Genomic DNA, 22,873 nt, shown 5'->3' with positions numbered 1-22,873 from the left:
TTTGCTTTGGATTTCGGCAAAAAAATGATGATGTGAACAGGAGGTACCTCCTGTCCCTTAGTCTTTACCACCCATTTTTGCCACTTAATCTCATGTTGCCTTCCATTATCATTTTACTCTGTTTGTCTTTATTAGATTCTATTAGACTTAAACTCCTGGAAGATGGACACTGAAGGTTTTCGTGCCTCTAGCGTAATACTTTGTGTGCCCATATATACACAATAATTTATTGCTGGAAAAACAAATGCTCTTCGTTATAACATTCTTTATAGGAGTGAAAGCTGAAATCAGCCTACATCTTGGCAACACCACCAGGTTTAGGGGCGCTGACCCCCCCACACACTTAAAAGATTCATATGTTACTTTTGCTCCCTAAAAACTCAACTACTAATAGCCTGTTTTGACTAGAAGCCTTACTGATAACAAGAACAGTTGATTAACACATATTTTGTATGTTATATGTGTTATGTTCTGTATTCTTACCATAAAGTAAGCTAGAGAAAAGAAAATGTTAAGAAAATCATAAGGAAGAGGAAATACACTTCGGTACTATACTGGATTTATCAACAAACATCTGTATGTAGGCGGGCCCATGTAATTCAAACCTGTGTTGTTCAAGGATCGACTATATACACAGTGAGGTAGAGATACACCAAACTCCTAATAATAGTATCTCTGTTGCTACAAGATTGGAAAGAAAATAGTCCAGGTTTGCTTATCCTTTGTTCAGTTTTATATTGCCAGATCTTTAAAATGAATGTGATTCAGTTTATAATTAAAAAAAATAATAATAATGTTGATGTGAGGGGCACCTGGGTGGCTCAGTGGGTTAAGCTGCTGCCTTCGGCTCAGGTCATGATCTCAGGGTCCTGGGATCGAGTCCCGCATCGGGCTCTCTGCTCAGCAGGGAGCCTGCTTCCCTCTCCCTCTCTCTCTCTCTCTCTCTGCCTGCCTCTCTATCTACTTGTGATCTCTCTCTGTCAAATAAATAAAATATTAAAAAAAAAATAATGTTGATGTGAAAGGTAGACTGACCACTCTGTCAAGTTTAACTGATCTGCTATTTACTGACACGTTAGTGTCAGTGTCCTGATTTAAGTTCAGGACTACCCAGACCTTTATTAAAAAATAGGTTGTCCTTCATCCTCAAGGTAGAAATTTAAGAATTTAATAAAAAAAAAAGTTGAATTGTCACTAGAGGTGGGGGGAATGACTAAACTGTAGTAATTCTGACTGTAGTTCAACTCTTCCTTAACAGCTTGTCTTCTTCCAATCGGACATAATTATAATTGCTGTGACATGATGAAAAGAATCCTAAAGTAATGTTCTTTTTTATGTTTTAATCTAACTACCTATATGTTTATTTTTAGCTATGTGCGAGTATGCTTGCTTATAAAGAGTGTGAAGTAGGGAGGTTGAATTCACCAGATAAAGCAGAACTCACTATTCAAAAGAGCATTTGTGGTTCTGGTTCTGAGTAAGATGGAGTAAGCATTTGCCTATCCCACTGAAGGCACTGGGCAGAATGTAAGTAGCAGCTATTTAAGGATTCTGAAAAGTAAATCGTAACAGGTAGATGGGGAGGAAAGTCCAGAATTCAAGAAACCACTGAACCAGGAGCTAATTTACACACACCCCCCCCAACTGGGTCTCCTTCCCTGTTCCCTGCCATGCCTAAACTTGAACCATGGAAGTAAGCATTAGTGAGACAGAGCGCTCCAGGAGAAACCCTCTAGTTCAAGCTCAAGGAACAAGAAGGAGGTCTCCTGACAGCACAGGTGCCTGAAACTCTGGGGGAGGAGAACTTCCTCTTTGAACAGAGGAATTGTGGTGCCAAGATAGCTGTTCTTAGAAGTGACACCCAAAGCAGGATACATAAAAGAAAATTGATAAATTGGACTTCATCAAAATTAAAATTTTTGCCATATGAAAGAGACTTCTAAGAAATGGGAAAATAAGCTACAGGCTGGGAGAAAATATTTGCATATCTAGACACAAAGGACTTGTGTCTGGAATGTATAATGTTAAGAGCTCTCAAAACTTAACAGTGAGAAAACAAACAGCCCAATTAAAAAATGGGTAAAAGGCAATTCTCCAAAGAAGATATACAGATGGTAAATAAGAATATGAGAAGATACTCATGAGAAGATACTCAACTTCAGCCATTAGGGATATGCAAATTAAGACCATGATGCTATACTGCTACCTATCTGTTACACTGACCATACCAGATGCCAGTGAGCATGTAGAGCAGTTGGAACTCTCATACATTGCTAGTGGCAATGCAAAGTGGTACAGCCACTCTGGAGAATAGTTTGGCGATTTCTTGTAAATTCAACATAGATCACCGGATGGCCAAGCAATCTCACTCTTACAGAAGCAAAATCACACGTTCATGCAAACGCTTTTTACATGAATGTTTATAGCAGCTCTACTTAAAATTGCCAAAAGCTGGAAACAACTTGCCTGGATTGTTTGAATGAATAAACTATGATACATTCATATAATGGAATACTATACAGCAGGGAAAGAACTGTTAATAAGACAGAACCACTAGATTGAGTCTCAGAAAGCATTATGTTGAGTGAAAGAAGCCAATCTTAGATTATATGCTTTGGAATTCTATTACATGAAACTAGTGATGAAGAACGTATCGGTGATTGGCAGGAGTTGAGGTAGGGGGAGGGTGTGACCACAAAGCAGTATCCCAGTGGAGTTTCTTGAGGGGTTAGAACTGTCTTGTATCTTGATTTTGCTGGTGGTTACACAACTGTATATGCAGTGTGTAAAAATTCATAGAACTATATACCAAAAAGTCAATTTTATTTTAAATTAACTTAAAGGAAAAAACCCATTTGCCCCTTTAGTAAACCCATTGAGGGGCTACTGACTTAATTTCAGTAAAGCTACCATTTCTTAAACCTTTGTTGGAACTCCTGGGAAATTGACTTGGGGACATTATTTCAAATATCTCCAACTTTTCTATTCCTAATGTGTATCCTCTGAGGGATGGTGTTTTTGTTTTGTCTGTGAACAGTGAGAAGTTGTTCAGAGAGACAGGTCTGATGAATAAGGTAGGTGAAGACTGGATAAAAACTTCATGGTAAAGAACAGGAAGGAATGATGAATTAATTAGCCAGTTTTGATTTCTAGGAATGGGTTCCTAGATATTTGATGCAGACTTACCCCCTTGAAGTAAAAATGCTGGATGTGGTGTTTTATTTTTATTTTTTAAGATTTTGTTTATTTAAGAGAGAGTGCATGCCCATGTGCCTGTGCATGTGCATGGATGGGGGAGGGGCAGAGGGAGAGAGAGAATCCCAAGCAGACCCACTGAGTGTGGAGCCTTATGTAGGGCTTCATCTCAAGATCCCGAGATCCTGACCTAAGCTGAAATCAAGAGTCAGGTGCTTAACAGACTAAGACATCCAAGTGCCCTAGTATTCTGTATTTTATATTTTTGATGCTATTGTAAATTTTATCAAAGATGTCGATCTCCTATATGTGATCATGTGTACAAATAAAGATGGACTTCTTTTCTAATCCATATACATTTTGCTTCTGTTCCTTACTCTATTATTCTGTCTAGGACTTCAATACAGTGTTGATTAGAAGTTGGGCGCCTGGCTAGCTTGGTCTGTTGGAGCATGGGACTCGATCTCAGGGTTGTGAGTTTGAGCCTCAAGTTGGATGTAGAGCCTAATTTAAAAAAAAAAAAAAAGTGGTGCTAATGAGCATCCTTGCCTTGTTTTCAGTCTTTAGAGTTAAAGCATTCAGTCTTTTGCCATGAGGTGTGTGGTACCTATAGATTTCTTACAGTGTACCTCTTTATCGGGTTGAAGAATTTCCCTTCTATCCCTGGTGTGCCAAGAATCTTTGTCCAAGAGTTTTTATTATGCATGGGTGTTGAATTTTGTCAACTGCTTCATTCTACTGAAATGAATATATGTTTTTTCCCCCCTTTATTCTGTTAATATGGGGAATCACTTGATTTGTTTTAAAGTGTTTAAGCTTGGTTGTAATATGTATTATTTTTTTTTACATATTACTGGGTACACTTTGCTAATATTTTGTTTAAGGATATTTGTATCTATGTTCATGAAGGATATTGAATCTATAGTTATGTTTTTGTTTTTGTCTTTGGTTTTACTTGTAGTGTCTGTTGATTTTAGTATAAGGATAACGCTGCCTCCTAAAATGCTGAGAAACATTTCCTGTAATTTCTGAAAGAGTTGGTATCCTTTTTTCCTTAAGTATTTTGATAGAATTCAGCAGTTAAAGGTTATATGGGCTTGGGGTTATTTTTTTTTTTTTTTAAATGGGAAGTTTTAAAGTTATAATTTCAATTTCTTTAATATCTAGAGTGCTACCCATTTCTTTTAAAGCCTGTTTTGATAACTTGTGTCTTTTGAGGTATTTGTGCATTCATTCCATCTGGTTGAATTTATTGACATAAAGATATTCACAGTATTGCCTTATTATTACCCTTTTAATTTTCATAGGCTTTTGTAATGATAACCCCTTTTTAAGCTTGCTATTTGTCATTGACATCTTTTTTCTTGATCACTTTAACAGTAAATCAATTTTATTGATTCTTTATAAAGAATAAATTCTGGTTTCAGTGATTTTCTACATTGTTTTTCTTATATCTCAAGGATTTCTTCTGTGTTTACTGCTTTCTTCATTCTGTCTACGTTGATTTTAATTTTCTTTCTTTAGATTCTCTTTTTTAAAGATTTACTTTCAGAGAGAGAGTTGTGAGCATACACATAATCAGGGAGGCAGAGAGGGAGAACATCTCCAGCAGACTCTGCACTGAGCATGGAGCATGATATGAGGCTCGATATCATGACTCTGAGATCATGACCTGAGCCAAAATCAAGAGTCTGGCACTTAACCAACTGAGCCACCCAGGTTCCCCTCTTTCTCTAGATTCTTTTTTAAAAAAATTTTATTTATTTATTTATTTGACAGAGAGAGTGCACAAGCAAGGGGAGTAGCAGGTAGAGGGAGAGGGAAAAACGCTCCCTGCTGAGCAGAGAGCCAGATGTGGGGTTCAATCCTGGGACCATGGGGTCATGACTGGAGCTTAAGGCAGACCCTTAACCAACTGAGCCACCCAGGGGCCCCTGTGTATGCTTTTATATTTTAAGCGGGTTTCCTGTAGACAACATATAGTTGTGGTATTTTTTTTGTCTTTTTTTTTTGTCATTTTATTGTTTTGTTTTTTAAAATCCAATCTAACAGTCTTTTTTTTTTTAAGACCATTTGTACTTAACATGATTATCAATATGGTGGTTAGGTGAAAATATATCATTTTGTATGTTTTTCTTTTTTCTTCTCTGTTCTTTGTTCATTTTTCCCTACTTTTCTTGCCTATTTATTTGTTTATTTTTAAGATTTTATTTATTTATTTGAGAGAGCACAAATGGGGTAGGAAGGAGAGGGAGAAGCAGACTCCCTGCTGAGCAGGGAGCCTAATGTCGGGCTCCATCCCAGGACCCTGCTGGGATCATGACCTGAGCGGAAGTCAGATGCTTAACTGACTGAGCCCCCCAGGCACCCCTTTTCTTGCCTTTTAAAAAAATATTAATTGGGTATCTTTAATATATTTTATTTTGTCTCTGCTCTTGGCTTATTATACTTTTTTTAAAGATTTCATTTATTCACTTGACAGAGATCACAGGTAGGCAGAGAGGCAGGCGAAGAGAGGGGGAAGCAGGCTCCCCACTGAGCAAGGAGCCCGATGTAGGGCTCGATCCCAGGACCCTGGGATCATGACCTGAGCCGAAGGCAGAGGCTTTAACCCCCTGAGCCACCCAGGTGCCCCTTATTATACCTTTTTATTTAGAGGTTGCCCTTGGGTTACTATTATACTCCTTATCACTGCCTACCTGCAAATACTATTATAGTATCTCCTATAACTGTTTTCACATCTTTTACTAGTATACTGGGAATTATACTTCCACTTTTCTACAATTATCAAGAAATTAAAAAATGAGAAAGTCCATTATGTTTACCCACATAATTATACATAGTTACTCGTGTGGTCTGGTACTTTGTTCCTTTGTATTGTTTTAGATTGCCATATGGTATTATTTTCATTTAAGTCTGAAGAACTTTTTATCATTTCTTTTAGTATAAGTTTGCCGGCAACTTTCTCACCTTTTGTCTCAAAAAGTATATATTTCACCCCCATTTTTGAAGAATAGTTTTGCTGGTGTTTCAGGTTTGCAGTTCTCTCAGCTCTTTAAAACCGTGTATTGTGTTCTGGCCTGTACTTATAGGTAAGAAGTCTGAATTCATTCTTATCTTTGTTCTTTTCACCATAATGTGTGTTTTGCCTTAGGCAGCTCTTACGATTATCTCTTAAACATTGGCTTTCAGTGACTTGATTATAATATGCTTTCATGTAACAGTTTTGAGGTTTATCCTGTTTGGCTTTGCTGAGTTTCTAGGACCTATGGCTTTATAATTTTCACCAAATTTGGAAGATTTTCAGTTATTATTTGGTCCTATATATGTGTGTGTGTGTGTGTGTGTAGAGAGAGAGACAGACAGAAGAAGCTTGCACACGTGAGCTGGGGGTGGGAGGGGCAGAAGGAGCCCAGCTTGGGGCTTGATCTCAAGATGCTGAGATCAGGACCTGAGCCCAAATCAAGAGTTGGACGTCTAACCGACTGAGCCACCCAAGCGCCCCAGTCAGATATTTAAAAATATTTCCTCCTCCTTTCCTGAGACTCCAGTTCTACATCGTCAAGGACTTGATTTATTGGGAGGTTAGGGGGTATCCTTAGGGTGTGTCTGCCACAACTCCCCAAAGCAGAGGCCTGGCAACCTTCCTACTATGTCAGTAGCCATTACCCACCACCTACTATAGGTAATAAAGTCCATTTGTGCCTTTGCAAATGACCTTTGTTTTATGACAAAATATATAATTTGGAATTTTCTCATAATGAGCATCTCATCTTAGTGAATAGAATTAAGATGAAAATCTTTCCTAGGATATACCTGTAAGACTAGAAGAAATTCTCATTTAAGGACATAGATACTGTTGACAGTAGCAGATGCTTCATTATGTAATTGAATGTGACATTAATTCTCCTACTATGCTTTGTCAAATTACTCTTATTCTTCAGTGCAGGAATCACAGCCATGGCCCCCACCGTCCAGGATTTGGTCGACATGGAATCTGCGCATCTGAAAGCAAAGAACTTGCTAAAGCAAGAGAAGCTCTTCCTCTTATAGAGGACTCTAGTAACTGTGACATTGTAAAAGCTACCCAGTAAGTCTCCCCAGTGTTTCCTTTTGTCCTGTGTTCTGTTGAATCATAATAATGTTTGTGCATTTCATGGCAGCCCAGTGTATACCTTCCTCACTTCATACTTCAGCGCTAACATGTTTGTCTTGCCAGCATCAGAGCATTTGATGCAGTGTACCTGATTCACTCTTGATTACCCGTCTCTCCCATTAAGTCAGGAGCAGCTTTTTAGCAAAAGCATGTCGTTTTCATCCTTGTCGTCCCAGTGCTTTTGCATAGTTCTTGTCTTGTATCAGGTGCTGGATAAATCTTTGTTGAGTGAATGAATGATAATAAATGATATTAAATGTATAAGTTTGAAACACCAATCTGAGTGTTTAAAAATGTACTACAACCTAAATAGGTCAGTGGGTTGGGGAAAATATCAGCTCACACATTTATGGATATTTTAAACAATTATTTATTGAGTACTTTCTATGTACCTATTGTATTAGAGGCACTGGAAGAACGTCAGTAAAATGGGTTTTCTGACCACTTGAAACATACAGCGGGTTATTTGCTTGCACTGAAAATGGAAAGTATGTTTTGAAAGTTTCCCCTTAAGATTTCCATATGTGGGTATTTGCATTAAAAATATTTCTAACATTTTTTTTCATTTCTAACATTTTTACCCTCATGGATCTCACTGTTCATTAACAGCCAACCCACCTCTTGCCATTGAACATATTTTGAACTATTTTGTCTGTCAGACTTCATTAATTGACTACTGTAATCAAATACAAATCTGTCCATCAGAGCTTTTAATCAACATTAAGGAACTATAATTTCTATTAAAAGCAAAGATGTTTGGTGATTAATTAACCTGTTAAGCCTTAACAAAGACTAATGTGTTATTTATGTTTAAAAATAATCGATGATTATTTTAGTATTCTGATTACTAATTTATATGAACTCTAGAGGCCCTTGGAACTGCTCCTTTAGGTGAATATTATTTGCTATTCTTATTTTTATATGAAGGTAAGAATGTTCTTAAGGTAAATATTTGCTTTAATTAGCATAGAAGCATTTAAGTGTTTATCTGCTGTTAGTAAAGCTCTGTTATGATGGAATGTAAGAAATTAGGCAATATTCACAGGGAATCTCAGAACAAACTCGCATTTCATATCTTTCCTAAAATTCCCTCCAGGTCTTGGACCTTCTTAAATGGTTGTGAGAATATAATTAGGTAGTATTCGGAAAGGGCCAAAGACAACTAGGATATGTACATTGTCTAAATCACTAAAATCCTCATTAGTGTGTACTCTTATATTTCTCACATAAGGGAAGTATTTCTTTTTCTTTAAAATGTTAAAGTTGACATTTAAAACTTGGAGAATATGAATATATGTATCATTGTCAACAGTTCACTTGCTTACTCCTGTTTTCACTTAGCTTTGTCAAACAGGTATCTCTGTCTTTTAAAAAGTGCCATAAAGACAGACTGATAAGCCTACACATTTTGGTAAGGCAGAAATTATTTAATCTAAAATGTGATTTTGACCCTTGAGGGCCTATTGAAACATTCGGATCCCTCTGAATGGAAAGAAGTCTGAAAGAAAGGCTAAATGGTCTGTTGGAGACTTAATAATTACTGTTAGAAAGAAATAAAGCTAATGAATGATTTTAAAAATTACTATAACATTAAGAAGAGACATTTCTTATTCTGATAGTTTAATAACACTCTTAAATATTCCTCAAGTCCATCTGTCCTTTTCCATCTCTTAGTTTAGGTTCTCATTGGCTCTCACCTGTATTTCTGTACAAGAGTCATCCTCTTCTTTTTTTAAAGATTTTTTTTTTTTTAATTTATTTGACAGAGAGAGAGAGGCAGTGAGAGAGGGAACACAAGCACGGAAGTGGGAGAGGGAGAAGCAGACTTTCCGCTGAGCAGGGAGCCCAATGCGGGGCTCAATCCCAGGACCCTGGGATCATGACCTGAGCCAAAGACAGATGCTTAATGACTGAGCCACCCAGGCGCCCTGAGTCACTCTCTTCTAATTAACTTCCATTCTACCACTAATGCGATCTTCTTAAAACTCAAAGTGTGTCTGTTTTCCTCTTTAAAACCTTCAGTGGCTTCCCTTTAAGCTAAGCAGTCTAAACTACATAGCATGGCCTAGAAGGCCCATGCAGACTCTGCATACCTCTTCTAGCCTTGTCTCTTGCCATTCCCTTTTTTTTATGCTTTATGTTTCTGCCATGCTAACTCGCTTATATTTCTCTGAACATCATGCAGTTTCTCATCTCTGATTTTTGTCCAGTCTGTTTCCTTGGCCTCAGATATCCTTCCTTCAACCTGTGAAACAGTTCAAGTATATCATGCTTCATCTCCAGAAAGGGCTAGTCTTTCCTTTCTTTGCTGTAACTATACCGTATCTACATTGTATTGTTAAATTTATCCCGTTCCAAGTTTGCTGTTAGTTTCTCTCCCTTATTAAGGGAGAGGATTGTAGTCAGGGATTAGTACTATACATTTCTAGCATATAGTAGAGGATAATATGAAATTTACTGAAGGGAGGGGAAATGTGAATATTGAAGTTTAGTTAGGAAAATCAAGTTCAACTCCCAAGTTGATTAATCTGGTCAGTTAGTAAATAAGGTATACTTTTGTTGTTTGGCTTAACAGTATGCCCTCTGTGTATGTCTTTGTTAATTACTGTATTTCTGTGTCAACTGAAAGACAGATAAAGACATGGTAAAATGAAGAAGTTTTGGTATTTGAAATTATTTTAATGGTATTAATTATGCTTTTCTTAAAAATTTGAGATACGGGATTTTTGAACGTTGTAAAGAATTGGTAGAAGCAGGATATGATGTCAGGCAACCAGACAAAGAAAATGTGTCACTTCTTCATTGGGCTGCTATTAACAACAGACTGGATCTTGTAAGGTAAGATGGGATATATGTGTGTTAATTAAGTGTTATTTGTTATTCTAGATCTCTCCTCATTTGTCTTTTTCTTCAAGTACAAGTATGAATGTTGTACCATCTATCAACTTTTTTTAAAAAAGATTTTATTTGTTTATTTGACAGAGATCGCAAGTAGGCAGAGAGGCAGGCAGAGAGAGAGGAGGAAGCAGGCTCCCCGCCGAGCAGAGAGCCTGATGTGGGCCCCAATTGTAAAGATAAAGTTCAGGCAGTGAAATTTAACATTTTTGTGTGTTTGTTTTTCTTTTCTAAGAAGCTCTAGACCCAGCGTGGGGCTTGAACTCACAACCCCAAGATCAGGAGTTGCGTGCTCTTGACTGAGCCAGCCGGGCACCCTGAAAACAATTTTTTTTTGGTTAGGATTTATTTGTTTTAGGGGAGGGGGAGAGGGAGAGAGAGAGAGAGTCTCAAGCAGACTCTACACTGAGCTCAGAGCCTGATGCGGGTCTCAATCTCATGATCCTGAGATCACGACCTCAGCCGAAACCAAGAGTTGGGTGTTAACTGACTAAGCCACCCAGGTGCCCCACCCCCATCATATTTTGAAAGGGAAAAGCATAACAAACTGTCTCAGACTAGAACAGAAAGTTTCATCTAGTTTAGAAGAAACATTAACATGTTGTACTTTGTAATAATCCAGGAGTCGATCGGTAGGGGAATGATTTAACCGTTTTTTAAACTACATACAAAATACATTTTTAAGTAGACATGTATTAAGTTGCATAAACTATTTCCTCTTCATAGAGCGGTGCTGCCTACCCAGGGTTTTGTGGTTTGTTTCTTTATTTTATACTTTATCGTGTAAAATATATATGTGCATGTGAATGTGTATATATTTTGTATTATATAATATTTAAAAACCCTAGAGTTTAAGAAAATAAAATTGGACTAATATTTAAAATATACTGAAATAAACATACTTTATATTTACAGGCAAATACCTTTTCTGTGGAAATAAACTAGAATACTATTTGGATAATATATATGAAGCACAACTTTAAAATATTATAGTTATAATAATTATAAGTATTATTATATCATAAAATATAAATATGTTATATGATGCATTATATAATATATAACATATAAAACTAAAATACATATATTTTATATAAAATATAATAAAATTATATTTTATCTGCTGTATATATTTTATCTGTATATTTTTATCTGTTGCTATATTGTATTATAAATACAATAAGATAATATTAATAAAATATACAAAACAAAAATATATAAATATATAGAACATATATATAAAATTCTATATTCTATATATTATACAAAATGTAATAAAATTATATTATAAAATATAATTATAATAATTATAAATATTATAATTCCTATAAACCACAACAGAAAATAAGTCTCTTTACCTTATAGGTTTACTTGATACACTGTATCACACCTGTGACCCCGAAATAGAAAGTCAGATACTCAAAATGTCTAACTTTTCTAAAAGGATTTTGAATTAATTTTTACTACTTATTTTTAGAATTCAATCCCACCTAGTAATTCTAATTCTAAATTGTTAAAAGTGACATAATTTCACCTTTCTTCTTGCAAGTTAAGTAGAATGTGTGATCCTAAATGTTTTGAATATAAACCATTTTAAGAGGGCTGTGTAATTAGAGTACGTGTGAGTAGTTATCGTGCATTTGGTGTGTCAGTTCTAATGGAATGCTCCTGACAGCAGGAATCATTACTGAAATGCTGAGACTATTTCACCAGGGATCTGTTTGATGCTGTATGTGAATCTCAGACTTCTTTAGGTCTGAGTGCTAGAGAGGCTATTGTAATTTCTGTTTTCATGTATTTATTATGAAGGAAAATTAATGTTTTCTTTCTCATCATGAATTTTAAGTCTTATTTTCACTTATGTCTGCTTTTAATAGGTTTTATATTTCAAAAGGCGCTGTAGTAGATCAGTTGGGTGGAGATTTAAATTCGACTCCTCTTCACTGGGCCATCAGGTAAAGATTTCTTTGAACACTGAAATTGCTATTCAGAATCAAAGTGACTTTTCTGTGATAATGGAAGTGTTTTGTTTTGTGCTAGCCAATGCAGTGGCCACTGGCCACATGTGAAATGTTGCTAATGCAACTAAGGAAATGAATTTTTAATTTTATTTAATTTTATCTAATTTAAATAGCCACATGTGGCTAGTAACTACCATATTGGAAACTGCTATTATAGACCATTTGAAAGGCTTTCTTTCCCTTTTTTCCCCCTCTTCATTAAAAGAAAAAAAATTATAGTTTCAAAGAGTTTCCAGAGACAGTGTTTTTTTTGTGTTTAATTTAGGGTTCTATTATGATGTTCAAACTCAAGTATGTGTTTTACATTTCCTTATAATCAAAATAAGTATCTTTATATCTGATCACATGGATAAAGCTATAGTTCAGAGAACACTGAACTCAGGTTTTTTTTTTTTTTTTTTTTTTTTTTTTTTTCAAATTTTTATTTAAATTCCAGTTTAGTTAACATGCAGTGTAATATTGGTTTCAGGAGTAGAATTCAGTGATTCATCACTTACATACAATAGCCCAGGCTCATCATAACAAGTGCCCTCCTTAATACCCATCTCAGTCAGTTCTTTTCTCTGCTATATATTGGCCTTTTGAAGCTGTAGTTGATATGTGCCTATCTTAATACCTTTTTTTTTTTTTAAAGGGAGGTTTCTTTTCTTTTTTTTTTTTTAAGATTTTATTTATTTATTTGACAGAGGGAGAGACAGTGGGAGAAGGAACACAGGCAGAGGGAGTGGGAGAGGGAGAAGCAGGCTTCCTGCTGAGCAGGGAGCCCGGTTTCAGGGCTCCATCCCAGGACCCTTAGATCATGACCTGAGTCGAAGTCAGACGCTTAATGAACTGAGACACCCAGGCGCCATGTCTTGATACTTAATAATTTCTTCATCTGTAACTCTAATCCCAGTCTCTCGTTGGTGGGGTTGGCATGAACCCAAAACTAAAATGAATAATTGTTCATTTAAGAAAAGGAGTGAAGGGGCGCCTGGATGGCTCAGTGGATTAAGCCGCTGCCTTCAGCTCAGGTCATGATCTCAGGGTCCTGGGATCGAGCCCCGCATTGGTGGCTCTGCTCTGCAGGGAGCCTGCTTCCTCCTCTCTCTCTGCCTGCCTCTCTGCCTACTTGTGATCTCTCTCTCTATCAAATAAATAAAATCTCAAAAAAAAAAAAAAAAGAAAAGAAATGGAGTGAAAATTTTTTTCCATATCCAAGAATTTTGAAGAATCTAGGTTAACTTACCCTTTTAAGCTAGCAAGATACAGTGCTTTACATGGAAAATGAGCCACAATAAGTGTAAAAGTATGTAGTTTCTAAGAATAAATAATATTATCACAGTATTCCTGTAGTCTGTGAATGTTGCACTTCATTGTATCTGACTTATGATTATTTCTTGTTTTTTAAAATAGCAACAATGAAGTTTAAGTGGTTTTAAAGTTTTCATTTTGGGCATTAGTCATGTAAAGTTATTACTTATATGTGGTAGCAACATAAAATTTATAGTAGATTGGGAGGTTATTAAGTGTATTACCAGCACTCAAAGAAGGACTTTATAGAAAGCTCTAAGTTTGGAGCCTTAAAGTGAAATATGTTTAGAGAATCTCTAGTGTTTTAAAAGTCTATTTGGAAATACTGTTTATATTGAACCAAAATCTCTCTTGTCTTAGGGATATCAGTTTTTCCCTGAAGTTTTTCTGCATGCTACAGAAAACCATATAATTTTTATCCTCTCTTTACAGACAAGGGCATTTGCCTATGGTCATATTACTACTACAGTATGGAGCAGACCCCACTCTCATTGACGGGGAGGGTTTCAGCAGCATCCACCTGGCAGTATTATTTCAACACATGCCCATTATAGCATATCTCATCTCCAAAGGGCAGGTATGTTTTGAAACCTATCTTATACTCCAGCTGTTGTGAAGCTGAAGAAATTGGAAGGGTGATTAGTAATACTCTGTCCTCATTTTTAAAGTAGAAGTTAAAGATATTCGGATAGTCAAATACCAGCCTCAGTAAGTGTAGCTGTGCTGGTTTTCTAGCTTCACTGGAGCAAAAAGGACAGGTCATTTAGCACAGTAACATATAATAGATATTTTTGAAACGTGTAAGCCTATAATAGTTTTCCTTATGATCCCAGTAATTTGCAGAGTTTTTCAAAAACATGACTTCAAAAGCCTGTATTTTTCTTCTGGTTGAATGTAGGAATGGTAGACAGATCACTAAATTAACCCATCATTTGCTTTCATTATTTGAGTCCAAATGGGAGACCAATTTGAATGTGTGCTTCTTATTGTTCTCTAAAGTAATTCCATGAAAAATGACTTGCCTTAAGAGGCATCCATTTATGGCACAGGTTAAATTATAGGGTATTGGCTGTGGGAGTTTCGCTGTCAGCTGTTCTTGTCTGGGATGTGCTTTCTGGTAGCGAAGTAGTTTATGTATCAGCAGACTTGCCTGTAACAGGCGTGGAAACATGTTTGCACAAATGCTCTTGGAATGATTGTGTTCTTTTTAAATAAGCACTTTCTCTCAGACTTAGCCAACTGAAGTAGAATAATTATAACCTCGTGGGTCTCATTTTTGGGAAGACGTATGAGGAGGAGCCCTGTCTGCCTCTCTTTCGGCTCTTTCCTGAGTTGTATTCCTCCAAGACCCAAGAGACTCTTTGGTAACTGAAACTCTTTCTTTGACTTGGATGGAATCATTATTGTGTGCCTCAAACCTGGGCCATTTTATTAAAAGGAGCATATCCTCGTGGAGATAGGGTTTCCTTTTTTCCCCCCCTATATTCTGGAAAACAGAAAAGAATTTTTCATGCTTTACTGTTTGAAACGTTATGGTGAGTTGCCTCAGAAAAGATGGACATTTCACCATCCCTTGAAGTATGTTTACATAAAGACTGGGTGCTGTTACATAAGATACGATGGTTTGAAATACTGTGTCAGTTAAGTTGTAACCTAGATGATTCCTAAGGTCTCTGCAGTCTCTTATATTTGATGGTGATTATTAACGTTCTCCCCCTTGCCTTAGCTCTCTTCCATTCACATCATATACTTTAAACTATATATTCACATTTTCCTTTTAAGAATATTTTGTAGAAAACGGTGAATTTTTATCCTGTGGATTCGAAGCAGGATTCGAACATTCTTTTGTTCAAATGATATTTGACACCCTTCTTGTAAACACAACCCTTCTTGTAAACCCTTCTTTTAATGTCGGATGTATTAGAGAGCTGCTTCCATTAAGAGAAGAGAGAATTTTGACTGTGTTTACAGTAAGTCTGATTGACTCTTCCTTTTGGACAGAGTGTGAATATGACAGACTTAAATGGGCAGACACCTCTGATGTTATCAGCTCACAAAGTACTTGGGTAAGTACATTTAATTGAATTGCCTCATTTTGATTCTTGGTTCTAATTTCTCTGTATGTAAGTATCTTAATCTATGTTGAGACGATAATACTTTCTGAAGAGGAAAGAAAGATTTTCCACCCTGTGACTGCTAGGAACTTTTAATGTAGTTGTGGTTAGAAAAGCACCACTGAAATAAATTTTCTTTTTCCCGATAGCTTTGGGGAAGTCTGAAAGCTACTAATAAGAAAAAAATTTCCTTACAGAACAGGTAGAGATTCCATAGCATATACTTATTAATGTGACTTATATTTCTGAGTTTGCATTTTTTAAAAAATGGCTTCAAGTTTAAATGTTCTCATAATTTGAAATCTGGATGATAAAATCTTTTCAGAAAACAGTATGTTTTGAGGTTCTCTGACATTGTTGACTGCTCTGAAAATATTAATTGTAACAGATCTGTGATTGTAGTCTATTGATATGTTTATATCAAGTATTTACATATTTAAGCTTTTCTATGTATTGTATAAACACATGTGATTAATGACCACCAGTCAGTCAACGTCTGGCATTCTTTCTGTCCAAATACTCGCTACAGTTTTACCTTTATGAATTTGTTTCCAGTGTTGTGCTTAATTTCTGATTCTGCTTTTACTTAGGACCTCTCAACTAGGAACTGAGTTAATTGTGATACCATTACATTTTATTTATGGAGTGCTGGGGGCTAGGGGCTGAGTTTTGTTAAAAAGCACTTCTTCTTTTTTGGTGATAACTCTAAAGTCAGATAATAGTGTTTAAAGATGTTGATAGAATAAGTAAGTAGAATACTGCTTTATTAAAAGAATCTCTTGAGTAGTCATGAAAGAAGGGAAAATATTGATGGTGAAGTAAAAATATTGAATTCTGCCTGCTAGTCCACAGGTTTCTATGGTAAATAAATACTCTAGGACATTATTTATACCTGTTTTATTTAATAATTGGTTAAGGGAACATGGAAAGTTAGCTTTTGGTTTATCACCTCAGATATAGTGTTGTACATTTAGTTTTAATTAGGTAAATAGCATAACATTGGCCAAAGTTAAATTCACAATTCAAGAAAAAATGTTAACCAAGAGAACAACAACATGAAAATAAAAGGTTAAAAACAAAAGCAGTTATTTCATTGTATTGACGTTGAAATTATATTATCTGTGTAGCAGACTGTCACTTCCTGGATGTCTTTTTGAAAGGTGCATCTCTCCTATTAGCCCCTGGAATAGAACTCTGCAGAAAGAAGTTTCTTGGTTTTCAGAATACTTAACTGATTGGTCAGTTTATATGTTAGCTTAAAAGATTCATAATTTTGCATTTACCCCTGAAATCATTCATCTTTCTAAAACTCCTGGGTATTTTATTGTTTTGAGACAGACCAGAACCAACTGGATTTCTTTTAAAGTTTAATCCTTCTCTCACTGTGGTTGATAAAATACACCAAAACACTCCCCTCCACTGGGCAGTTGCAGCAGGAAATGTTAATGCGGTCGATAAACTTTTGGAAGCTGGTTCTAGCCTGGATATCCGAAATGTTAAGGTATGACCAGGTATTTATCTCCCTTAGTTTATTATGTCTTCAGTTAGAAAATTAGTACATCAACATAAACATGAGCTATGCATATATTTTCAATTAACCACAGAATAAATAAATGAACCTAGCTGGCTACTTTCAAAATGATACATTTGAGTCTGTGATTCTGCTGATTTTTTATAAAATGTTTAGCATTCATACTCTATAGAAAATATAATTGAATATTCTCTCTATCTCTTTTTAAGGGTGAAACACCTCTTGACATGGCTTTACAGAATAAAAATCGCCTCATCATTCACATGCTAAAAACAGAGGCAAAAATGAGAGCCAACAAGAAGTTCAGACTTTGGAGGTGGCTGCAGAAATGTGAGGTATTTTCATATGGGTCCTGTTCTTTGGGCCATAAAAAGGACTGTTTTGTTTATTTGCTTATTTGTTTGTGTTTGAAGGTAAATCAGGGAGGAAACCAGGGCAAAACTAGGAAATTAGCTTAGTGCTACATTACATCTGCTAATCGCATCTTTCCCACACATCCCATGGCCCAGAGTTGGAAATTTGGCATTTTGTTAGCAATTTACTGGTCATTCTCAGCTAGATGGCTCTGAAGCTGTGTGTTATCTCGTGAATGTCATGGCATACTTCCACATTTATTTAATGAATGAATTGGAAACAGACTGATTCTTAAAGAAGCAAAAGGAGAAATACCTTTTGAGAGAAAATTTATAGAAGATTTTTTCTTTTTTTTTTTTTTAAAGATTTTATTTATTTATTTGATAGAGATCACAAGTGGGCAGAGAGGCAGGCAGAGAGAGAGAGGAGGAAGCAGGCTTCCTGCTGAGCAGAGAGCCTGATTCAGGGCTCAATCCCAGGACCCTGAGATCATGACCTGAGCTGAAAGCAGAGGCTTTAACCCACTGAGCCACCTAGGTGCCCCTGTAGAAGATTTTCTTATAGAACTTGTTTTTTTTTTTTTTTTTTAAAGATTTTATTTTATTTATTTGACAGAGAGAGATCACAAGTAGGCAGAGAAGTAGGCAGAGAGAGAGGAGGAAGCAGGCTCCCTGCGGAGCAGAGAGCCCGACGTGGGGCTCGATCCCAGGACCCTGAGATCATGACCTGAGCTGAAGGCAGCGGCCTAATCCACTGAGCCACCCAGGCGCCCCTAGAACTTGTTTTTATTGAAGTTTTTTTCAAGAGGAAAATAGTAACCTTCAACACAGAGGAGTTAGACTTTAAAAATAAGTGTTGCAGGCTTTAAGCATGTGATGGCTCCTCACAAAATGAAAACATCTGGAATTTCTACAGATGTACCCCGAGTTTACTCTTGGTTTAACTTGGCAGTTCTGAGTGATGTTCTTCTAAATGTAATTGATAAAGTTAGGAAGTTCAGCTTGTTCTTGTGAATGGCCTCCAAAATCTAAGTCATATTAGTGAATATAATTCAAATTGTTAAAATGAGATATTGAGTTGATTCTACTTTTTTAATGTTTCAAATATGACAGATGGCATCATCTTATCTAATAATGATTAGTAATTATGCCCTCACATTGATTCAAAATTCACAGGCACCAGATTTCTATGCAGAGGGTCTTCACAAATACCACACCAATTTTGCATTCAGATGTATTGGAGGGAGAGAGGAACAAGTAACTGTCACTCCTCAGTATCCTTTGCCAGCCCCTCTGCTTCTCTCCTACCCCATATTGGTAGGGTGCCCCAGGATTTTGTTCTTGGACTTCTTTTTTTTTTTTTTTTAAGACAATTTTTTTTTTTTTTAAAGATTTTATTTATTTGAGAGAGAGAGCATGAGAGGGGAGAAAGTCAGAGGGAGAAGCAGACTCTCCAAGGAGCAGGGAGCCTGATGCGGGACTTGATCCCAGGACTCTGGGATCATGACCTGAGCCGAAGGCAGTCGCTTAACCAACTGAGCCACCCAGGCGCCCCTTGGACTTCTTTTTTAATCCATTCATTCCCTTGGTGATTTCATACACTTTCTTTTTTTTTTTTTTAAGGTTTTATTTATTTATTTGAGAAAGGGAGAGAAAGAGCACGAATAAGAAGGGGCAGAAAGAGAGGGAGAAGCAGACTCCTCACGGAGCAGGGGTGGGGCTTGATCCCAGGACCCTGGGATCATGACCTGAGCTGAAGGCAGATGCTTAACCAACTGAGCCACCTAGGCACCCCTAGTGCACTTCCATGGCTTTAAATGCCATGTATATGTTGACAGCTTTCAAAGGTATCTCCAGTTCAGATCTTTCCAGACTCCTATATCAAATTACATACTTGAATTACCCAGTTCAGTGTCTGATAGGCAGCTCCAGCATAACATATCCGAAACTGAACTCCTGATCTTTGCCCCGCTCCTCCCCAAGTGTTCCATCCACAGCCTTTCCCTTCTTAGTAGGTGGCAACTCCAGCCTCCCAGCCATTTTTGCCTTTTCTCTGTCATACCATGTATCTAGTCCATTAGCAAAACATACTGGCTAATTCTGTCCTCAGTGTATTTCCAGAGTCTGACCCTTCTCACTGTTCCACCGGTGGCATTTTGTTCCAGCCACCATTATCTTCCATGCGGATTATTGCAGTTGTCTGACATCTCCTTGCCCTGCTTACCTCTAGTCCATTGTCAATGAAGCAGGCAGATGAATCTTTGGAACTCTAGAGCAGGTCCTATCATTCCTCTGCTCGGAATCCTGTGATACCTCCCCCTGTGTCCCAGAATAAAAGCCAAAGTCCTTACTGTCACTTATAAGGCTCTGTGTGACCCAGCTTTTATGTACTATTAAATCACTTAGTACATTTATCTTGTCATCTTCTGCTAGAATTTAAGCTCCTTGGGAGAAAAGCCTTAAGTCGTGATGTGTCCCAAGTACCTAGAACAGTGCCCAGCATACAGTATGCACTGGAATAGTTATTGAGTGAATAAATACTGTGGCTCATCTATGAGTATTAATGTCTGGGGTTAAAATTTGAGATCTCTATTTAATTCATATTTTTATTCTGAGATTATGTTGCCTGTAGATTCTAAGTTTACTACGTTTTAAAAAATCTAAACTTGCTAATTTTATGTTGCCATGCAAATTAGATTTAGGATTTTATTTTTATTTATTTTAAAATTTTTTAAATTAATTAATTTATTTTTATTTATTTTTTATAAAAGATTTTACTTATTTATTTGACAGAGAGAGAGAGAGAGATAGCGAGAGAGGGAACATAAGCAGGGGAAGTGGGAGAGGGAGAAGCAGGCTTTCTGTTGAGCAGGGAGCCTGACGCGGGGCTCGATCCCAGGACCCTGGGATCATGACATGAGCCGAAGGTAGACGCTTAACAACTGAGCCACCCAGGAACGCCTAGATTTAGGATTTTAAAGATTTGATAGCATTGGAAAGTATTCATCCCCAGAATACTTAGAGAAGTAAAAATCAAAGAAAATAGGGTAGAATATATTTTCTCCCTTTGCTGTTACAAAAGCCCTGCTGGCTTCCAAGGTCTCATGTATTCCAGTTAGGGGATGGCATTGCCAGCAGTGTGATGCCCAGCTTCGGTGCCACAGACAGTCACCTGCACTGTTCGTTCATAGACTGAACCAATAGACCTGAAGGATTAGCATCCTGAGGATTTATTTCAGTCTTTGGCCTCCATATGTCACTTGACAACTGAGAACTACTCCTTTCTTAAAACTCTCTTCTCTGGCTTCATGGGACCTTTCTCTTGGTTCTTATCCTGCCTTTCTGGTCACACCAGTCACTCTTTCTTGGTTACCTCTGACGACTTAGCTTTTTCCCCCTTAAATGTTTGTGTTGGCCAAGATTCTGCCCCTTTCCACCTATACATCCTTGGGATGTTGTTCATTCATGGCTTTCCAGCCTATATACCGATGAGTACAAAATGTTCTCCTAGGTGATAGACCTGCTTTTCCTGTCTGCTGCCTCTTGGGTATCTCCTAGATGCCCACAGGCATCTGAAATTCCACATGCCCTAAACTATCATCTTTTCTGCAAGCTTGTTCCCTCTGACCTTCTTTATTAGGGGATGGCACCATCTGGTGTCCAGGCGGGAACTTCTGTACTCTCCTCATTGAGTCTTGGGTGTATTGATTTTTGTGTGGTTCCTTTGTTTTGCTTTATGCTTTCTGACCTGTAGTTACTGTTAGAAAGAAATTATTTTTAAAAATGTCAGCTCTCATTAGCACTTTTCTAAAAGACCACCGTTTCTTAGAGGGGAAGAAAGCGAAAGAAAACATGTTTAAGCAATATTTTGTAACATTTAAGTCTTTTAAAAGATTGTTTTCAAGATTGTGGTTTCTCAGACTTCATATTTATCAGCCAGCAATTTCAAAGAAGAAACTCTGTATTCTGCTGTTGTATTAATTATTATACATCTAGGAAGTAGTTCTTTTGTTGTACTAATCATTGTTAGAAACTTAGGTTGTAAACTCCATGCGGTTCTAAAATTCTCAATCTCTTAATAGCTCTTCCTGCTGCTGATGCTTTCTGTGATTACCATGTGGGCTGTTGGATACATACTGGACTTCAATTCAGATTCTTGGCTTTTAAAAGGATGTCTTCTATTAACATTATTTTTTCTGACATCTTTGCTTCCAAGGTGTGTATATTAGTCTTTGCAAGGCTGGTTATTGCATTTCCATTTGACTGCTTATTTCTATTGTTGATCAGCTAGAATCATAGGTTTTTATTGAGCTATGAATGTTACTTACCACACAGAAAATTCTTTAGGGGTGGTGGGAGGGAAGGGGTTTGGTAGTATATGATTTAGCTGAAAGCAAATTGGTCAACCCAATAATCTGATTGAATTGGCAATTGGTGGAAAATAAAGATCCTAGCTCACTTTTTGAATTGTTGATTTGGGTAAATAATGAGAAGATTTTTGTAGCTGTTTTACATTATGAAACATTTTTGCCCATTTTTCAGAAATGTTGTTTTTTCCTTAATCTAAACTCATTTTAAGCTCGTTGTTTTTGCTCTTAATAGTTGAAACAACCTAATTAAATTGTAGGAAATCAGTAGCTAAATCGTAGTTAAAATAGTAACTATGGTATGGCTCTGTTTTTAGGAAAATATTATACATGATTATACCTAGTCATGGTTAAGAGTCAGGTTGCCTGGGTTCAAGTCAGGCTTTACCACACAGCATTCTGACATTGATTAAGTTGCTTTACCTCTCCATGCCTCACTTTGTTCATCTATAAAATGTGGATAATAATTGTGACAATCCCTGCTTCACGGTTAATGTATATATAGTGGTTAGAACCATGGCTGACACACATGACACAATAACCATGCCACACCCCAGTCTCTTCTCACTTCCATTTTTCAGTAAAATGGCATCCGGTTCCCTGTGTGAATAATGAGTGTCATCCTTGGATTGCTTCCATCTTTGATTCTTCCCTTCCCACATCCAGCTCATCGCCAAGACCTTCCTGCCCTTTGTCCAGTTTGCTCTCTCCATCTCCATGGCCGGCCCTGCAGACCATAACTGTTCTTACTTTAGCTCTTATCCCCCTATAGTTCATCCCCACTTAGCAATCAGCGTGGTCTTTTAGAAAGGCAAATAAATCATTTTCTGTCTTTTCTGCCTGCTTAAAGCCCTCCGGTTACTTTTCTGTGTCTTCGGAATAAAATCCAAACTCCTTGCCTGTGAGGTATTATGTGATTCAATCTCCCCTCTGATTTCATCTCTTTCC

The 22,873-nt window shown here is 36.9% G+C and overlaps 1 protein-coding gene across 2 annotated transcripts in view; it reads left to right on the top strand.

Moving 5' to 3' along the window:
- Positions 1–22,873, top strand: part of ZDHHC13 (zinc finger DHHC-type palmitoyltransferase 13) — a 50,345-nt gene that overhangs the window by 5,750 nt on the left and 21,722 nt on the right. The window contains exons 2-9 of one of the 2 annotated variants that reach the window (XM_046017695.1): positions 7,140–7,285; positions 10,067–10,189; positions 12,124–12,201; positions 13,993–14,137; positions 15,562–15,626; positions 17,013–17,175; positions 17,415–17,540; positions 21,641–21,774. In XM_046017695.1, the coding sequence (XP_045873651.1) occupies positions 7,140–7,285; positions 10,067–10,189; positions 12,124–12,201; positions 13,993–14,137; positions 15,562–15,626; positions 17,013–17,175; positions 17,415–17,540; positions 21,641–21,774 (980 nt within the window). The remainder of the gene's footprint in view (positions 1–7,139; positions 7,286–10,066; positions 10,190–12,123; positions 12,202–13,992; positions 14,138–15,561; positions 15,627–17,012; positions 17,176–17,414; positions 17,541–21,640; positions 21,775–22,873) is intronic. The other variant, XM_046017696.1, reaches the window with a different exon arrangement.

Source organism: Meles meles, chromosome 8 (assembly GCF_922984935.1).
Source record: "Meles meles chromosome 8, mMelMel3.1 paternal haplotype, whole genome shotgun sequence".
NCBI classification, from domain to species: Eukaryota; Metazoa; Chordata; class Mammalia; order Carnivora; family Mustelidae; genus Meles; species Meles meles.
Note: the sequence above shows the minus strand (reverse complement) of the source record. Positions and strands in the feature narration are given on the sequence as shown.